This window comes from Spinacia oleracea, chromosome 1, assembly GCF_020520425.1.
Source record: "Spinacia oleracea cultivar Varoflay chromosome 1, BTI_SOV_V1, whole genome shotgun sequence".
Classification (NCBI taxonomy): domain Eukaryota; kingdom Viridiplantae; phylum Streptophyta; class Magnoliopsida; order Caryophyllales; family Amaranthaceae; genus Spinacia; species Spinacia oleracea.
In genome coordinates this window covers 32,106,201-32,123,484 of record NC_079487.1, presented here as the reverse complement: position 1 = coordinate 32,123,484, position 17,284 = coordinate 32,106,201, and the positions used below count along the sequence as shown (strand labels likewise).

At 47.1% G+C, this 17,284-nt stretch overlaps 3 protein-coding genes across 3 annotated transcripts; 2 read left to right on the top strand and 1 right to left on the bottom strand.

The window, feature by feature from the left end:
- Positions 1–2,453: 2,453 nt before the first annotated feature.
- Positions 2,454–2,987, top strand: LOC130463690 (uncharacterized). Its single transcript, XM_056832901.1, has one exon. It carries the CDS (start codon positions 2,454–2,456, stop codon positions 2,985–2,987), a length of 534 nt encoding a protein of 177 aa, XP_056688879.1.
- A 3,927-nt stretch (positions 2,988–6,914) lies between these two features.
- LOC130463684 (uncharacterized) lies at positions 6,915–9,393 on the top strand. The gene is made up of 4 exons (XM_056832892.1): positions 6,915–7,476; positions 7,549–7,821; positions 7,902–8,368; positions 8,454–9,393. Exons 1-4 carry the CDS (start codon positions 6,915–6,917, stop codon positions 9,162–9,164), a joined length of 2,013 nt encoding a protein of 670 aa, XP_056688870.1. The 3' UTR covers positions 9,165–9,393.
- A 3,612-nt stretch (positions 9,394–13,005) lies between these two features.
- Positions 13,006–15,069, bottom strand: LOC130463678 (uncharacterized). Its single transcript, XM_056832885.1, has one exon. It carries the CDS (start codon positions 15,067–15,069, stop codon positions 13,006–13,008), a length of 2,064 nt encoding a protein of 687 aa, XP_056688863.1.
- Between the last annotated feature and the right edge of the window lie 2,215 nt (positions 15,070–17,284).

Below are 17,284 nucleotides of genomic sequence, written 5' to 3'. Positions count from 1 at the left end.
ACAACTAAAATATATTAATCCTATAAGGTCACACATATAAGCACTAATTGAAATGGGCCCAAAAGTGATGTGGGTAAAAATAACCCACCTACGTGGCACCAACGTCACACGGCACGTGGCTCCTGATCACTGGTCAGCCGCCTATTTTGGCTGCCACCTAAGAATCAGCCTATGCTGATGTAAGGCTAAACTAAATGTGCTAGTCCCTTTTGAGGCCCATGGGCCATAAGGAATGTTATGATAGTGACACATGTCATTTTCTGGTAAACTAGCCAATCATGTGACATGACTCTAGGGTTTTCCCCTAAAAGGGGGAGACTATAAATATATCCCATTCCCAAGAAATGGACACACAATTCTAGATAGAGAAACATTCTACTACTTACCTTTAATTCTTTCTGTTCATTAATTACATCTTCCTAAAAACCCGTGTCTTACTTAAGCATCGGAGGGAATATTCCTTCGGGAATATTCTTTTTTTGTAGGTACGCCGCCGACGTGGACTGGACTCGACACTACGTGGAACCTGATACCTCCTCGTCATCATACAAAAGGAAAAACTCCCATAACATTTGGCGCCGTCTGTGGGGAGGTAAGGTAACTTGGTAGACGTCCAGCACTTCGGAGACGCGCCCATCAGTCGAAACGAAAACGACGAAACCGCAATCAATGGTGATCATCCTCCTCGAGGGAGGGACGACAGAAGCCACCAGTCTGTAGGGCAGGACGGTCGTCCTGAACCTCCTCCTGAGTCACAACCCGAGCAGGTTCAAGTGGAAGATGAGACGGGTCAACCTTTGTTTCCTCCAGGTGGCCACTTTTGGGTTGATGCCGACACAATTATGGAAGAGAACCCAGACTTGCCGGTGTCTGTTGGGCAGCTCAAAGATATCCTGGCTGGATTCAAAGCACATATGGACACCCTACAAGATGAGATCAAGATTATCCGTTCTCAGTCTCAGGGGACGGGAATTCCGTTCTTTAATGGACTCACTCGGTCTAATGTCTGGTGGCAAGACCAAGCACGAAATGACGATCATGACAGACGCTTTGACAGAACAAGAACTTCCTTCCAGCCCATAGCTCCGCGTCGGATCCTGCCAACCTCCCGGCCTGAACCTGGACCGTCCCGAAGAGTACCAATCATTCAGCTAGATAGGTCCCAAGAAACTGAGTTGTCAGATACAGGTTCCACTCCTGTCATGCAAGATTCACCCCTCGCTGCCCCTTCGCGTCGTCTCACCAGGACTCATGTCAGCCGCGCGGACAGCGAGCGGCGTAGAACATCCCAGAATAGAAGGCAGGATCCAATATGCCATATTCAACAAGGGGTAGCCGGCATCATCCTCGATTACACCACCCCATTCTGTGCTGATATCATGAATGCTCCTAAGGAGCCTAAAGTAAAACCACCTGCTATTGACGCCTATGATGGCACGTCTGATCCTGATGTACACCTCTTGGCCTATCGGCATCATATGTATGTCCAGGGAACTACTGATGCAACCTGGTGCAAATACTTCCCGTCCACTCTGAAAGGGGTTGCCTCCAAATGGTCCGAGAAGTTGCCTGCGGGAACGATCAACACATATGCCGAATTGGAGATGTTATTTTCAGCAAGATTTATGGCTTATAAAGAAGAGAAAAAGACGAGCATGCATTTGGGTCGAATACAGCAAGGAAAAGATGAATCTTTGCGAAGCTATGTTCGACGTTTCAATTTGGAATCAGGATAAATTCCAGACCTGCCTGACGGGGTGGCGTTTGATAATTTTCTTAGGGGACTTAAGAAGGGGTCCTTTAAGTTCGGTTTGGTGAAGAAAAGTGTGAGAACTATGGCCGACGCTCTGGATGAGGCCGAGTCCTTTATTCATGCCACTGAAATCTGCTCCGTCCCCAAAGAGTCTAAGGGAACGGAGGCCACAGATCATCCTCAGCGCAAGGATAAGTCAGATAAAAAGACCAGTCGTCCGAATGGGACATTGTCCATTGGAAAAGAAAGGATATCAGACAGACCGCTCCCAAGGGCAGAAGAGAGGACGACCCTATGACAAATAAAGGTTTGAATACAACACAGACCTGTATACGATATTGCTAGATGTCAGTGATAGGTATGAGATAGATCGACCGTTCCCCATGAAGTCGCCGGTGGAAACCCGAGACAGCTCGCTTTACTGTAAGTTCCATTGTGATGTGGGACATGAAACAAAAGATTGCAAGTCCCTACGAAGGGCTCTCGATGGACTAGCCGCTAAAGGGTTCCTGAAATCCTATCTCAGCACAAGCACAGGGGGAAGTGGTAAAAAGTTCTACAAGAAAAGCAAGTCACCGTCATACCGACGTGATGACAACGACACTGACCCAGAAATTGTAGCCGTCATCTCAGGAGGTCTAGCCGCGGGGGGCCAACAATGAGATATCAAAAAGACTATGCAAGCCGATTGTGACAGGTCATGTTGTCTGGAAAAGCCCCAATTGACCATTTCCCTAAAGTGGAGATTTGTGAATCTGACAGAGGCAAGATCGCCACTCCACATGACGACCCCTTGGTCATTGAATTGAAGGTAGCAAACCTCAAGGTAAGGCGTATTTTAGTAGATACGGGGAGTTCGTCAGACATTATCAGCACAGCTTGTCTAAGTCGTCTTGAGCATGATCCAAAGACAATTGAAAAGATACATTATCCGATCATTGGATTCGGAGGCGGCATAATTCATCCCCAGGGGATAATCACTCTGCCCCTACGAGTTGGAGGCCGACATCAAAGTAAGAACTTGAACGTCCGCTTTCTAATTGTAAAGGACCTCACTGCTTACAATATCATACTAGGTCGTCCAACTTTGAATCAGGCCAAGGCAGTGGTCGTCACTCATCTTATGCTCATGAAGTATGTCTGTTATAAAGGTCAGGTCGGCACAATTCATGGTGATCAACAGCTAGCAAGAGATTATTACCTCACTACGCTAAGTCCCGAGGCTTGGGGATAAACTGACGAAGCCAGAGCAAGCTCAAAAAGTAAAACTAGATGAGATGGAGGAGAAAGTCAAGAAGGAGACCTTTACCATTGCCACGGCTCACATGGAAACTAGGCGGCCTGAGCCGGTTGGTGGACATGATGAAATCATCCTTGATGAAGCACGTCCAGATAGGACGGTGCCAGTAGGGGTCTCTCCAGACGACCAGCTTGGGGCACATTTAGTCACTCTCCTGAGGGAATTCCAGGACATTTTTGCTTTTTCTGTGGAGGAGATGCCAGGCATTGATCCAAGCATAGCTGTCCACAAGCTCAATGTAGATGAGTCCCTAAAACCTGTTCGTCAGAAGAAGAGAAATCATGGGGAAGCAAGAAACAAAGCCGCAGCTGAAGAAGTGCAGAAGTTGTTGGAGGCTGGGTTCATTCGGCCAAGTCAATATCCAGATTGGGTGGCAAATGTAGTATTGGTGCCGAAGCCCAACAAATCCTGGAGAATGTGTGTGGACTATACAGATCTAAACAAGGCTTGCCCAAAAGACAGCTTCCCTCTACCCAAGATAGACCGGTTAGTAGATTCAACGGCTGGCCATGCTTTGATGTATTTCATGGACGCATACTCGGGCTTTCACCAAATTCCTTTGTGGCCAGATGATCAGGAAAATACGTCATTTGTTACTGAGCAAGGCCTATGCTGTTACAAAGTGATGCCGTTCGGTTTAAAGAATGCGCCAGCCACATTTCAATGTCTATTCAACACTGTCTTCTCTTGTCAGTTAGGACGAAACATCGAAGCTTACATTGATGATATGATAGTAAAAAGCAAGCAACGCGAAGAACACTTGGCTGACTTAAGAGAAACTTTTGAGACGCTCCGAAAATATGAGATGAGGTTGAATCCAAAAAAGTGTGTTTTTGGGGTAACGGCTGGAAAATTCTTGGGATTCCTTATTGATGAAAGAGGAATCGAGGCCAATCCTGATAAAGTACAGGCAGTAATAGATATGAAGTCGCCAAAATCAGTCTAGGAAGTCCAACGCCTGACAGGATGTCTAGCGGCCCTGGGGCGGTTCTTATCAAGGGCAGGTGACAAGTGTCATTACTTCTTCGGCACAATCAAGAAGAAGAGCAAATTTGAATGGACTGAGGCGGCAGAAACTGCCTTCGTCCGATTAAAAGAACACCTCCACACATTACCTCGGCTTGTCAGTCCTCTTCAGGGGGAAACTTTGTATGTGTATTTGGCCATTTCTGAGTGGTCCTTGAGTGCTGTGTTGCTAACTGAAAGGGAGGGAGTGCAACTCCCCGTCTATTTCGTGAGCCATGTCCTTCAAAACGCCGAATTAAGATATTCTCCAATTGAGAAGTTTGCACTTGCGCTGTTTGTGGCCAGCAAGAAGCTGTGCCCTTACTTTCTGGCACACAAACTAGTGGTATACACAGACCAACCTTTGAAACAACCCCTTACTAAGCTAGACGCTGCTAGACGAATGCTGAAATGGGCAATTGAGCTGAATGCATTTGATATCTCATATGAGCCTTGAAAAGCTATCAAGGGACAAGCATTTGCTGATTTCATTGCAGAAATGACGAGGCCGACTTTTGAAAAGAATGTGGCGACTCGCTGGACAGTCTATGTAGATGGCTCGTCAACCCAGAACGGGTGTGGAGCCGGCATAATATGTCAATCTCCTGAAGGAGACAAGTATGAGTATGCCATGAGATTCAATTTCCAAACATCCAACAACGAGGCAGAATACGAAGCTTTATTAGCCGGCAGAAAAATGTGCAAAGCTGCTGGAGCTCAAGAAATACTTGCCTTCTCTGACTCTCAGCTCATTCTGAGTCAAGTGAATGGGGACTATGAGGCAAGAGACCCTAACATGATCAAATATATGCAAGCTGTGCATCAAGAAATAGAACATCTAAAGAGCTTTGAAGCTAAGCAGATTCCCAGAACGGAGAATAATCAGGCCGATGCCCTGTCAAAACTAGCTAGCTCGGCTTCCTGTGATACACCGCGTCACGTGTTCTGGGAAGTGAAAGATAAGCGAAGTATTGAGCAGGAATGGTGCGCTCCTATGGTAGCTATTCTGGATCAGTCGTCAACTTGGATGGACCCTATCATTGCTTACAAAGTGGACGGTTCGCTTCCGGACGACTCAAGTCTGGCCGCCAAAATACAAAAGAAGAGTTCTTGGTTTGAATGGTGGAATGGAGTTTTGTACAAGTCATTTTCTAGACCCCTCCTGCGGTGTGTCACTCTTGAGAAAGGGAAAGAAATTCTAAATGATTTGCACCAGGGATTATGTAGCTCCCACATTGGAGGACGAGCCTTGGCAGAGAAAGCTTTGCGAACTGGTTATTACTGGCCCACTTTGAGAGAAGACGCCCTAGCTATGGTGCAAAAATGTGACAAGTGCCAACGGTTTGCTCATCTCATCCACAGGCCGGCCCACCCTCTCACTCCTATTATGAGTCCCATTCCGTTTTCCAAGTGGGGAATGGACCTGTTAGGGCCATATACAGCGGCCCCTGGAGGCCGGCGCTATGTGATAGTGGTTGTTGATTACTTCACCAAGTGGGTTGAAGCAGAGGCTCTCAAGAACATAAAGACAAGTGATGTGAGGGCGTTTATCTGGAAAAATATCATGACTCGCTTTGGAATACCGCAAGCTATCGTCTTTGATAATGGGCCTCAGTTTGAGACGCCTAAGCTGAAGGAGTGGTTAGCAGACCACGGCATACACAGCTGCTTTGCCTCTGTGGGACGACCTCAAGCCAATGGCCAAGTCGAAGCTTTTAACAAGATTATCTCCGAGGGGATCAAGAAGAAACTAGATGAAGCCAAGGGTCTATGGGCCGATGAGCTGCCAAACGTCTTATGGTCCATCCGCACCACGGCTAAGAACTCAACCGGCGAAACCCCATTCCTGCTAGCCTATGGAGTTGAGGCCGTGTTGCCCATAGAAATGTGTGAACCTACTGTTTATGCCAAAATTCGTATGGAGACGACTTTCGGCTAGGATCGACACTAACTAAGCAAAGAATTAATAACACAAATAAAGGAGACACGACACAGAGAAGTGTTGACGCGGAAAACCCAGGAATAAGGTAAAAAACCGCGGATAGCTATGAGGCTATCAATCCACTAAGTATTCTATATGATTGTTTATGCTCTTCTTTTCTGAGAATTGATATTGAAAATCTAAAGTACAATGATGAACGCTAAAGACAGTTGATAGCTTAAGAGTTTAAATGCTTGAGTGAACGTGTCCTCATCACGCCGTTCTTTATGCTTTTATATGCCAAATGCTAACGGTTCTATTGGTTGGGAAGATCCCTGGAAGATAGGGATTCCTCCTTGGCCGTTGCTCACGTCTTCAACAAACTCCCTAATCTTCGGTCAAAGCTTGGACCTCTTCCCATCTTATGACGGCGTGGCCCATGTTGGGCTTCTGGGCTTGGAACTTGACCTATCTCCTCTTGTCGCCAGAGCCTTGTCGCTTTGTCGCATGTCGCTTCACTCGACAGGCTCACTTGACACGACGCCACCTGCGACACGATGATACCTGGATGGCACGACAATATCAGACGTCAAAGCAGTTATGTCGTTAGTCCAATAAAGTGGGATAACAGTTTGCCCCCAATTGTGAGTTTGCGGAGTGCATACAAAGCAAAAGAAACAATTCAAAATTCAAAAAGTAAACTGTCTACAACCGTCCAGTTCGTGGGACGGAACCGTTCCGATTCTCGAAGTAATAAATGCCAATTTTTCGCGACATGAAATAAAGTGTCTTAGAATTTTTCGAAGGAAGTTTCCAGATCTGAAAACAAGAGAGAGAAAAGGAAGGGAGGAATTGCTTTCGTTGCTTCGATTTAGCCATACCCAGGTAAAATTTCGATCATTTCCTTCGATTTTCTTGTAGATTTTAGTAGAGCGATGGCAAAAACTAGGCCGGCCGTGGTTAAGGATAAGGAAGATGTTGGGGTTAGTCGGGCCAAGTCACTCAACCCGATCTACTCTACTGTTGAGGATCCAGCGGCTTTTATAACTCTCGTCGGTCTGCCGCCGTCGGCTGAAGTGAGGATTCCTGGTCAAGAGGACGAGGCCAAGGATTGCCCGGAGGGTTATGTGGTCATGTATGAGTACCCTTTTATTCTGGGGTTTTTGTTTCCTTTTACACCCTTGGCTAGATCTTTTGTTGAGGTGTTCAATTTAAGCCCTGGCCAATTGATGCCCCAGATTTGGCATATTTTTACTGTAGTGCATAGGGTTACTTCGGGTTGGCGAACACCGTTTGACTTGGCTGATCTGATGCATGTTTATGATTTATCCTTGAAGGAGTGTTGTCGGTATACTTTGGTGACGAAGAAAAAGAAGAAGAATTTGTGTGTCGGGTTAGCTGTAAATGATAGGGGTTGGCAAAGTCGTTTTGTTTATGTGAATAAGGCGTCTCTGGGAGAAGTAGGAAACTTCTTAGTGGAAGGGTGGACGACGGAAGGTACTTTATGTTTCTGTACTTTTGATTTATGATGTTTTACTGAACGTTGTCTTACTTGGCTTTGTCTTGCAGTTGTTGATACGTCGTTAGCTGGTTTGAACTCTGACTCTCACGATAAGTGTTTGAGGTTTCTGGGTTGTTCTGTCGTGGAGAGATCGTTCAGCCGTGACGGAGGTCGTTTGGGAAGTCAAGAGGGGAGTCAAGTTGGTGACGTTGACGAGGAGGAGGCTGAAGACGAGACGATTTGCTTAGTTCTTCGTCGACGGAGGTTGGACTTACTCGAGGAAGTCGTTGCGAATTCGTCGTCTGCATCAGAGGAAGAGTTTGAGATGGCTAACACATCAGGTATTTTTGGTTTGGTTTCTTATATGCTTGGTTTATCTGCGGGGTGTGTTTTTGATGGTTTCTCGCTTTGTTTGTTGAAGAGAATACGCTGTCGTCTAAGCCAGTGTCGAGGATGTCACAGAGCGAGATGATGGAACGAGCGAGGAAGCGGTTGAGGTCGAACAGTAACGCTGGTGGTCAGGGTGGTCAGGCGATGCCTCTCGTGCCTCGTTATTCTAAGATAGGTGCGTCGCCTGAGACGCCCGTTGTTATAGGGGGTGAAGGTTTTCATCCTCTATCGTCGTCGTCGCCGCCGAGGCCGTTTCAGGTGTCGTCGACTGCTGTTGCTGCGACTAGGCCCCCTGCTGCGTCGGCCAAGAAGCGTCCTGCTGACAAAAGTTCCGTCGAGGATACTGTTGTCACTCTGCCCCCGAACTTCTTGGCCGACGGTGAAGATGCCGTTGTTTGGCCGCATGCAGACCGATTGATATTGCCCTCGACGTATCAGCGTTATCATGAGGTCGTACCTCTTTCTGTCGCGTCGGACGCTGCTGAACTAAGCCTGCGGGTAAGTGTATTTATGTTATTTTATTCAGTTCATAGTATTTGTAAGCGCGTCGTGTGTCGCTTTCGTGACATGTTTTTCTTTACAGGCGTCACAGGCTGCTTTGGCCGTGCGTAGGCAGTGCTCCTTGTTGTGCGACGAGCTTATCTCCTCGAAGAACCAAGTGGCTATGGCGAAGAAGGCGGCGGCTTCTTGGGAAGGTAAGTGGATGGCTTCTGAGAAGAAGTTGGTCGATCTTGCTGCGGCGGTTAAGTCGAAAGACGAACAATTAAAGGGCAAGGACGACCAGATTGCTGACGCGTCGAAGGAGTTGGAAAGGGTAAAGGGGGAGTTGGCGTCGACCGTGGAAGAAATGCAAGGGTTAAGGATTTTATACGACGCTTTGCAGGAGGAGTTTAAGGATTGCGAGGCTTTGGCTGTGTGGAGGACGAGGGCGCAGATGATGTTCTCGTGTTTGAAGGGGGAGGTTAGCCTCTGGCCATGCCAAAAAGAGGTGGATGACTACCTTGCTAATGGTGGTACCCTTGAGGAGTTGTCGGTGCCGGTGGTGGACGCGGATGAGTTGGCGATGGAAGCCGACACTGCTGGTACTAACGGAGCTGATGCCGATGTCGCCCCTCTGGTCGAAGACGTTTCTTCCGTTGATCGAGAGGGTGAAGCGCCCATGGAGCAAGGCGAGGGAGATGTTCCCGTCGTCGCCCCTCCAGAGGTGGCTTTGGCAGACGCGACGGTCAATGTTGACATGCCCCCGATATCGGATCAAGTTGTCTCGACCCCTCTTCCAGACGAACATATGTAATGGCTAGTTGATGTTTTATGTAATAGTTAGTGGTATGGATATTTTATTTTTTGTTGTTGCATTTTGGATGTTTTTACTCGTCGTCGATGGCGGCGGCGAGGTGTTTGGATATTTTGTGTGTTTGTGTTTTCGCTTGATGATGTGAAAGTCGTGGCCTTTGGGGTCGCGCGTTGTGTGGTGTTTGTGATAAATTTGTTTTTCTTTTCCTTAGTCGTTTGTTTCTTATGGTTACCCCGTCGTGTAGTAGATGCTTTGCAACCAAGTGGAACTGTCAAGTAATAAGTATTGGATCGACTGATGTGTAAAATCATACCTGCGCTGTTTTTTCGCTGTTTCTCGCGCTCTCGTCCTGCGTCGTACGTCGTTGTTTCTGGCTATCATTCGTCGTGTGTCTTGTACTCTGCAAAAGAAAACATGGGTCGCTAGGAGGATTGGCCGTTGGGGATGCCAACGGCCCTCCGATGCTTAAGTCAGTAATGGTTTTTAAACGGAAATAAAACGATAAAGAAAAATAAAGACGATGATACGATGTCTGATAGAATTGGTTACGACGAGATTTCAAAAATGGTAAAGTTTAAGATGTGTTGCGTTCCAGCTTCGGGGGACCGATTTGCCATCTTTGGTAATGAGTCTATATGCCCCCTTTCCGGCGATTTTGTCGATCAAGTACGGTCCCTCCCAAGCTGGTGCTAATTTACCTACGTTTAATTCTTTCGTGTTTTGGAATACTTTGCGCAGTACCCAATCTCCTTCTTTAAACATCTTCACTTTGACATTTTTGTTGAAGCATTTTGCCACGATCTGTTGTTGTGACGCCATTCTTATCAACGCTGCTTCCCTGAGATCTTCTGTGTTGTCGAGGTTTTTGCTGAGTTCTGCGTCGTTTTGCTCCGGCGTCATGAGTCCATATCGTGCACTGGGCAACGTCACTTCAGGGGGAAGTACTGCTTCGCACCCGTAAACGAGTGAGAAGGGAGTCTGTCCTGTTGCCGTCCTAGGCGTCGTCCTGTTGGCCCATAGGATGGATGGTAGTTCTTCTGCCCATCGCCCCTTCTTGTCGTCCAACCGCTTCTTCAGCGACGCGATGATCGTTTTGTTGCTGGATTCCGCCTGTCCGTTTGCTTGGGGGTATCTGGGCGTCGATGTTTTTAGCTCGATGTTCCATGTTTTGCAGAAAGCTCTTGTTTTGTCGCTGATGAATTGTGATCCGTTGTCGCAGATGATTTCTGACGGTATTCCGAACCTGCATATTATGTTAGTCCATATGAACGAGCATACCTCTTTGTCCCTTACTTGTTGGAATGCACCTGCTTCTATCCACTTGGAAAAATAATCTGTTAGGGCTAACATGAAGACCTTTTGTCTTGGGGCGACGGGCAATTTGCCGACGATGTCCATCCCCCATTTCATGAAAGGCCACGGAGTTAGGGTTGTGCAAAAATTCGGATGGTTTATGTGTCATACCTGCGTGTCGTTGGCACTTGTCGCACTTGGATACGTACCTCATGGCGTCCTTAAGCATTGCTGGCCAATAGTATCCATTTCTTTTGATTCTGGTTGATAAGCTTCGTCCTCCTTCGTGTCCTCCGCATTCTCCTTCGTGGTATTGTTTCAATAGTATTTCCCATTCGATTTTTTCGGCACATCGCATCAACATTCCGTTCGCTGATCGCTTAAATAGTACGTCCTGCAAAATAACATATCGTAAAGCTTTGAAAAGTATCTTTCTGGCGTCTAGTTTGTCGTCGGGTAGAGTTTCGTGCTTTAGGTAGTCGAAGATGGGTTTGGTCCAGCTGTCTGTGTTTGAGGTTGATAGGACGAGGCTGGCGTCTTGTGGTATGTCTTTTTCGACGGCGGGCGACAGTAGGTGTACTAGAGGTATGGTCGAGAATGGTGATTTTCTGAGTGCGGATCCTAGGTTGGCAAGGGCGTCGGCTTGCGTGTTTAGGTCTCTTGGGACTTGTTTGATGGAAAAGGGTTTGAATTTGGAAGTTAACTCTTTTGCTTTCTCGAGGTACAAGGTCATTTTTAAGTCTTTAGCTTCGTAGTCGCCGTTAATCTGGTTGACGATTAGTTGTGAGTCGCTGAAGATGTTGAGTCCGCTTGCCCCTAATTCCATAGCTAATGTCATTCCGGCGATTACTGCCTCGTATTCTGCTTCGTTGTTAGTTGCCTTGAAGTCGCAGCAGATTGCCTGTACTATCATGTCCCCTTGTGGTGACTTCAGTACGACGCCTAAACCTGCACCACGAAAGTTAGATGAGCCGTCGACGAAGAGTGTCCATATTTCTTCTATGTTGTTGATGAGTTTGACTTCGTCGTCTGCTATTCTCTCTAAGTCAGGGCTGAAGTCTGCCACAAAATCTGCTAGAGCCTGCGACTTTACAGCCGTCCTTGGTTGATACTTGATGTCGAACCTTCCTAGTGCCATTGTCCACTTTTCCATTCGACCTGTCAGTTCTGGCCTACGCATCACAGACTTGATTGGATAGTTAGTCATCACCACTATTTGGTGAGTTTCAAAATAATGCCTTAGTTTTTTGGCTGCGGTAACGAGTGCTAAAACGAGTTTTTCGAGGGAGGAATACCTGGTCTCTGCTTCCAGTAGTGACTTACTGATGTAATAAATGGGTAGTTGTTGTGCTTCGTCTTCTCGAGCTAGGACTGCGCTGACGGCCGTCGAGCTAACGGCTAAATAGAGTTGTAAGACTTCTCCTTCTTTTGGCTTGGATAGGAGGGGTGGCGACATCATGTATTTTTTGAGGTTTTGCAAGGCTGCTTCGTGGTCGTCGGACCAGTTAAACCCCTTGTTTTTGCGCAAGACGTCGTAAAATAACCGACACTTGTCCGACGACCGTGATATAAAACGGTTTAGTGCCGCCACTCTTCCTGTCAAGCGCTGTACCTCTTTTATGTTCCTGGGGGATTGAATGTTGATGATCGCTCGCACTTGGTCGGGGCTGGCCTCGATTCCTCGTTGGGTGACGATGTAACCTAAGAATTTTCCTGCGGACACTCCGAAAGAACATTTAGTCGGGTTAAGTTTCATACCGTACTTTTTTAGTACGTCGAAGGATTGTCGTAAGTGTTCCACGTGATCGTCAGCCTTCCTCGATTTCACCAGCATGTCGTCAATGTATACTTCCATTGTGTCTCCGAGTTGGTCTTTAAACATCTTGTTGACTAATCTTTGGTATGTCGCACCTGCATTTTTAAGACCAAAAGGCATGACTTTATAACAATAAATTCCTCTATCTGTTACAAAAGACGTTTTTTCCTGGTCGTCTTGGTGCATAAGGATTTGGTTGTATCCTGAGTAGGCGTCCATGAATGTGAGTAGCTCGTGTCCGGCTGTGGCGTCGACCAGGGCGTCGATGTGCGGCAGAGGGAATGGGTCCTTGGGGCAAGCTTTGTTGATATCTGTGAAGTCGATGCAGACTCTCCATTTTCCGTTTTTTTTACTGACGACGACGACGTTTGCTAACCAGTCTGGATATTTGACCTCTCTGATCTTCCCTGAATCTATCAAGTTTTGGACTTCTTCGTCTATGATTTTATTCCTTTCGGGAGCGAACTTACATCGTTTCTGTTTTACCGGTCTGAAGCTGGGGTCGACGTTGAGCTTGTGGGTGATCACGTCTGGGCTGATTCCCGTCATGTCCTCGTGTGACCAAGCGAAACAGTCTGAGTTTTCTCTTAGAAACGACACTATCTGACTTTTGATGTTGTCAGGCAGTGAGGCTCCGATCCTTACGACTTGGTCTGGCTTTGTCTGGTCTAGTACTATCTCGTCGATTTGTTGGTCGTCGGGGTCGTCCGATGTCGACCCTGGCTGTAATTGCTAGATGGGTGACTTGGATGGCTTCAGTGCTGTCTCATAACATTTCTTCGCATCTCTTTGCTGCCCTTTGATTTCCATGACCCCCCACTTGGTTGGAAACTTGATTGATTGGTGATATGTTGAGGGCACTGCCTTCATTTTGTGGATCCATGGTCGTCCTAGGATGACGTTGTATGCTGATGGACAATCGACGACGTTGAACTTGGTCATCATGTTGACGCCTTCTGCGTATGTAGGCAGCGATATCTCTCCTACCGTCCGTAGTGCTTCTCCACTGAACCCTACCAGAACTGTTGATCTCCTTACAATGTTTTTCTCTTCTAATCCCATTTCTTGTAGTGCTTCCAAGAACAGTACGTTGGCTGAGCTTCCGTTGTCGACCAATATCCTTTTGATCAATGCGTTCCCTATTGGGAGCGATATTACCAACCCATCGTGGTGCTCCCGCTGTGTATCTACAGAATCTGAGTCGTCGAAAGTGATAGCCATTGCGGTTAGGGACCTGTGTAGTGCGACCTCGTCTTCGGTTTGTCCCTCTTCTACGGTCTCAAATTCTCCCCTGTTAATTTTTTTAGCTGCAGAAGAGGTTAGTCCACAAATATCTGAACCACCGGAAATAACATTTACCACTTTATTGAATGGTGGTGGGTCTGGTCGCTCGCTGCTTGTCGTTGGGCCGGGCAGGGTGGTTTGCTCTTTGGAAAATGTTTCTTTTCCCTTGTCGCTCAACAGTTCTTTTAGATGCCCCCGTTTCAGGAGGTATGCGACTTCCTTTTTGAGGGATATGCACTCCTCGGTTGTGTGTCCGTTGTCGCGGTGGAAGTCGCACCATTTGCTCATGTCCTTCATGGAGTCCGGTCTGTCGTTCTTCCGGGGCCATCTGACTGTTCCACCTACATTTTGAAGGGCGTTCACCACACCTCCAATGTCGACGTTGAAGCCGTAGTCGGAGATGTTAGGGTGTTCAACCCGCTCGTTCCTGTAAACATTGTTAGTATCATAATACTGATTGACACTTTGTACCTGGTTTTGCCGAACATATGGTTGGTGTCGCCAATTGTTGTTCCTCGGCGTGTACGATCTTCTGTCGCTGCTGCCCCCTATCGATCGTTGAGATGCTGTTCGGATAACCTCGTCGTCTTCGATTCGCATCTGGGCGGTGGCCCTTGATCGCACCTCTTCGAAAGTTGCACAGGGGTATTTGGTTATTTCCCGGTATAGCTCCGAATTGGGGATGAGGCCTCTCTTGAATGCCTCAATAGCGGTCCTGACATCACAATTTTTTATACCAATTTTTTCACAATTAAAACGGTTAAAATAATCGCGTACCGATTCGGTTGGCCCTTGAACCAACCGATAGAGATCACTGGTTTGCTTTTCTAACTGGCGACTGCTGGCGAATTGTTGGTAGAAGGCGTTGATGAGATCGGACAAACAGGAGATGGATCTGGGGGGGACGTTCGTGAGCCATTCCAAAGCTGCTCCATCAAGGGTGCCGCCGAAAGATTTGCACATAACAGGTTCCACTAGGTCGTGCGGAATCCCGATCTGCCACATGCGCTGCTTGTAGAAGTTGACGTGCCTATAGGGGTCGGACGTCCCGTCGTACAGGGTGGTCCAGATTGGGAGCCGGAGTGTGTGCGGAACTGTCACTCTAGTGATCGCTTCGCAGAAGGGCGACGCTGCATACCCGTCGGTCGGCTCGGTCTCCACTGGTGTAGGTGCCCCGGGGAACCTGGTCATCAACTTCATCAGGCGGGAATAGTGTTTCGTCATGCGTGCATCCATCTTGTTCAGGCGTTGGGTCACCGGATCGGGAGCTTCTTTGTCTTCTTCCTCACGGGTCTCCTCCTCATCGTCGGTCACATCTTCAAAGTCATCGGGCATCTCGAACGTTAGCTTTTTCGGCTTCCCACCTTTGTAGCGGGACTGGTGCTTGTTGCTCTTCACAGATTCGAGCTCTTTCTGGAGGGTTTCATTGGATGCCCTCTCTTGGGCTAGCTCGGCTTGGGCTTTCTCGTAAGCCGCTTTCATCTCTGCGATCGTCATCTCTCCAGTAGCCATGGTGAAAGGGGTGCTTTTGTGTAAAACCTAGTTAATGTCCCCACAGACGGCGCCAAACTGTTTATGCCAAAATTCGTATGGAGACGACTTTCGGCTAGGATCGACACTAACTAAGCAAAGAATTAATAACACAAATAAAGGAGACACGACACAGAGAAGTGTTGATGCGGAAAACCCAGGAATAAGGTAAAAAACCGCGGATAGCTATGAGGCTATCAATCCACTAAGTATTCTATATGATTGTTTATGCTCTTCTTTTCTGAGAATTGATATTGAAAATCTAAAGTACAATGATGAACGCTAAAGACAGTTGATAGCTTAAGAGTTTAAATGCTTGAGTGAACGTGTCCTCATCACGCCGTTCTTTATGCTTTTATATGCCAAATGCTAACGGTTCTATTGGTTGGGAAGATCCCTGGAAGATAGGGATTCCTCCTTGGCCGTTGCTCACGTCTTCAACAAACTCCCTAATCTTCGGTCAAAGCTTGGACCTCTTCCCATCTTATGACGGCGTGGCCCATGTTGGGCTTCTGGGCTTGGAACTTGACCTATCTCCTCTTGTCGCCAGAGCCTTGTCGCTGGTCTTACGTCGCCCAGGCTTTGTCGCCTGTCGCTTCACTCGACAGGCTCACTTGACACGACGCCACCTGCGACACGATGATACCTGGATGGCACGACAATATCAGACGTCAAAGCAGTTGTGTCGTTAGTCCAATAAAGTGGGATAACACCTACACTAAGGGTCATGTTATATGACGAGAATGCCAACTGGGAAATGATGAAGTTGGCCCTTGACTTTTTACCTGAAGTAAGAGGAAATGTAGCATTGAGGCAACAACTGTACAAGATAAGGATGGCGAGGGAGTACAACAAGAAAGTCTCCAAAAGAGTGCTCAAAGTAGGAGACTTTGTTCTCCGAAAGATGGAATCTGTGGGACGAGCCAACGAACAGGGTAAACTGACGCCCACTTGGGAGGGACCCTATGAGATCTATGACGAGGTCAGAGATGGAACCTATCGCATTCAGGACATGCAAGGCCGACCAATTCTACGCACCTGGAATGCAGACAATTTCAAAAAATATTTTTTCTAAGGTGTATTCTGACTTTCTTTTATGAAAGAATCTGTGGTCTAGACAACGGCCGCTAATGGTCCTAATGGAGTAGTAGTCTCCCTTGTAACCAGCTAAATTCGCCTTACAAAGTATAAATAATACTACTCTTGTTTCGTCCTATTTATTACTCTTTACTAACTTACCTAACATATGCATGCAAAAAGCCTAATCGAATAAAGGCCTAAGAAGTGGCCCCAGATTAGCAAATATTTACAAGCCTAATTGTTTGAAGCCTAAGGAGTGGCCCAGATTAGTATAAACATAGGCTGATCACCTAAATTGTAAAAACCGTTCCCGTAAACACGAACATTTATCTCTCCAAGGCAAATAGGTTCACTCCTATATGCCGCGGCAACAAACATGCCGCTCCACATTGACGACGGGGGCAAACCCCCAAATAGGTCATTTGCCGCGACATCGAAAATGCCGCGCCCAATTCACGACGGGGGCAAACCCCCATACAACTTATTGTTTTCTTAAAAATGAGTTTTTCTAAGGCAAATAGGATTACTCCTATATGCCGCGGCATCAAACATGCCGCGCCCAATTTACGACGGGGGCAAACCCCCCATACAAATTCGTCGTTTTCTTAAAAACGAATATCTTTCTAAGGCAAATAGGTTCACTCCTATATGCCGCGGCAACAAACATGCCGCTCCACATTGACGACGGGGGCAAACCCCCAAATAGGTCATTTGCCGCGACATCGAAAATGCCGCGCCCAATTTACGACGGGGGCAAACCCCCATACAACTTATTGTTTTCTTAAAAATAAGTTTTTCTAAGGCAAATAGGATTACTCCTATATGCCGCGGCATCAAACATGCCGCGCCCAATTTACGACAGGGGCAAACCCCCCATACAAATTCGTCGTTTTCTTAAAAATGAATATCTTTCTAAGGCAAATAGGATTTCTCCTACAGGCCGAAGCAAAGAGTAAGCCGACGATCAGAAGCCGCGCAATCATACTGATTGATTGACTTGCGTCAATCAATCAACTAAAATAAACTTGGGCATGGGAGTCTTGTCCAGAGACTTGCAAACACCTGCTCTGGGGCACACAGTAGACGTCCAATCATACACGACAAAATGACAGAGAAG

Excerpts from the sequence above, each read along its gene's own strand:
- LOC130463690 (XM_056832901.1), top strand. The coding sequence starts at position 2,454 with ATGTTGTCTGGAAAAGCCCCAATTGACCATTTCCCTAAAGTGGAGATT.
- LOC130463684 (XM_056832892.1), top strand. The coding sequence starts at position 6,915 with ATGGCAAAAACTAGGCCGGCCGTGGTTAAGGATAAGGAAGATGTTGGG. Across the intron at positions 7,822-7,901 it reads TGAGATGGCTAACACATCAG|AGAATACGCTGTCGTCTAAG; the intron begins GTATTTTTGGTT and ends TGTTTGTTGAAG. Across the intron at positions 8,369-8,453 it reads CTGCTGAACTAAGCCTGCGG|GCGTCACAGGCTGCTTTGGC; the intron begins GTAAGTGTATTT and ends TTTTCTTTACAG.
- LOC130463678 (XM_056832885.1), bottom strand. The coding sequence starts at position 15,069 with ATGGCTACTGGAGAGATGACGATCGCAGAGATGAAAGCGGCTTACGAG.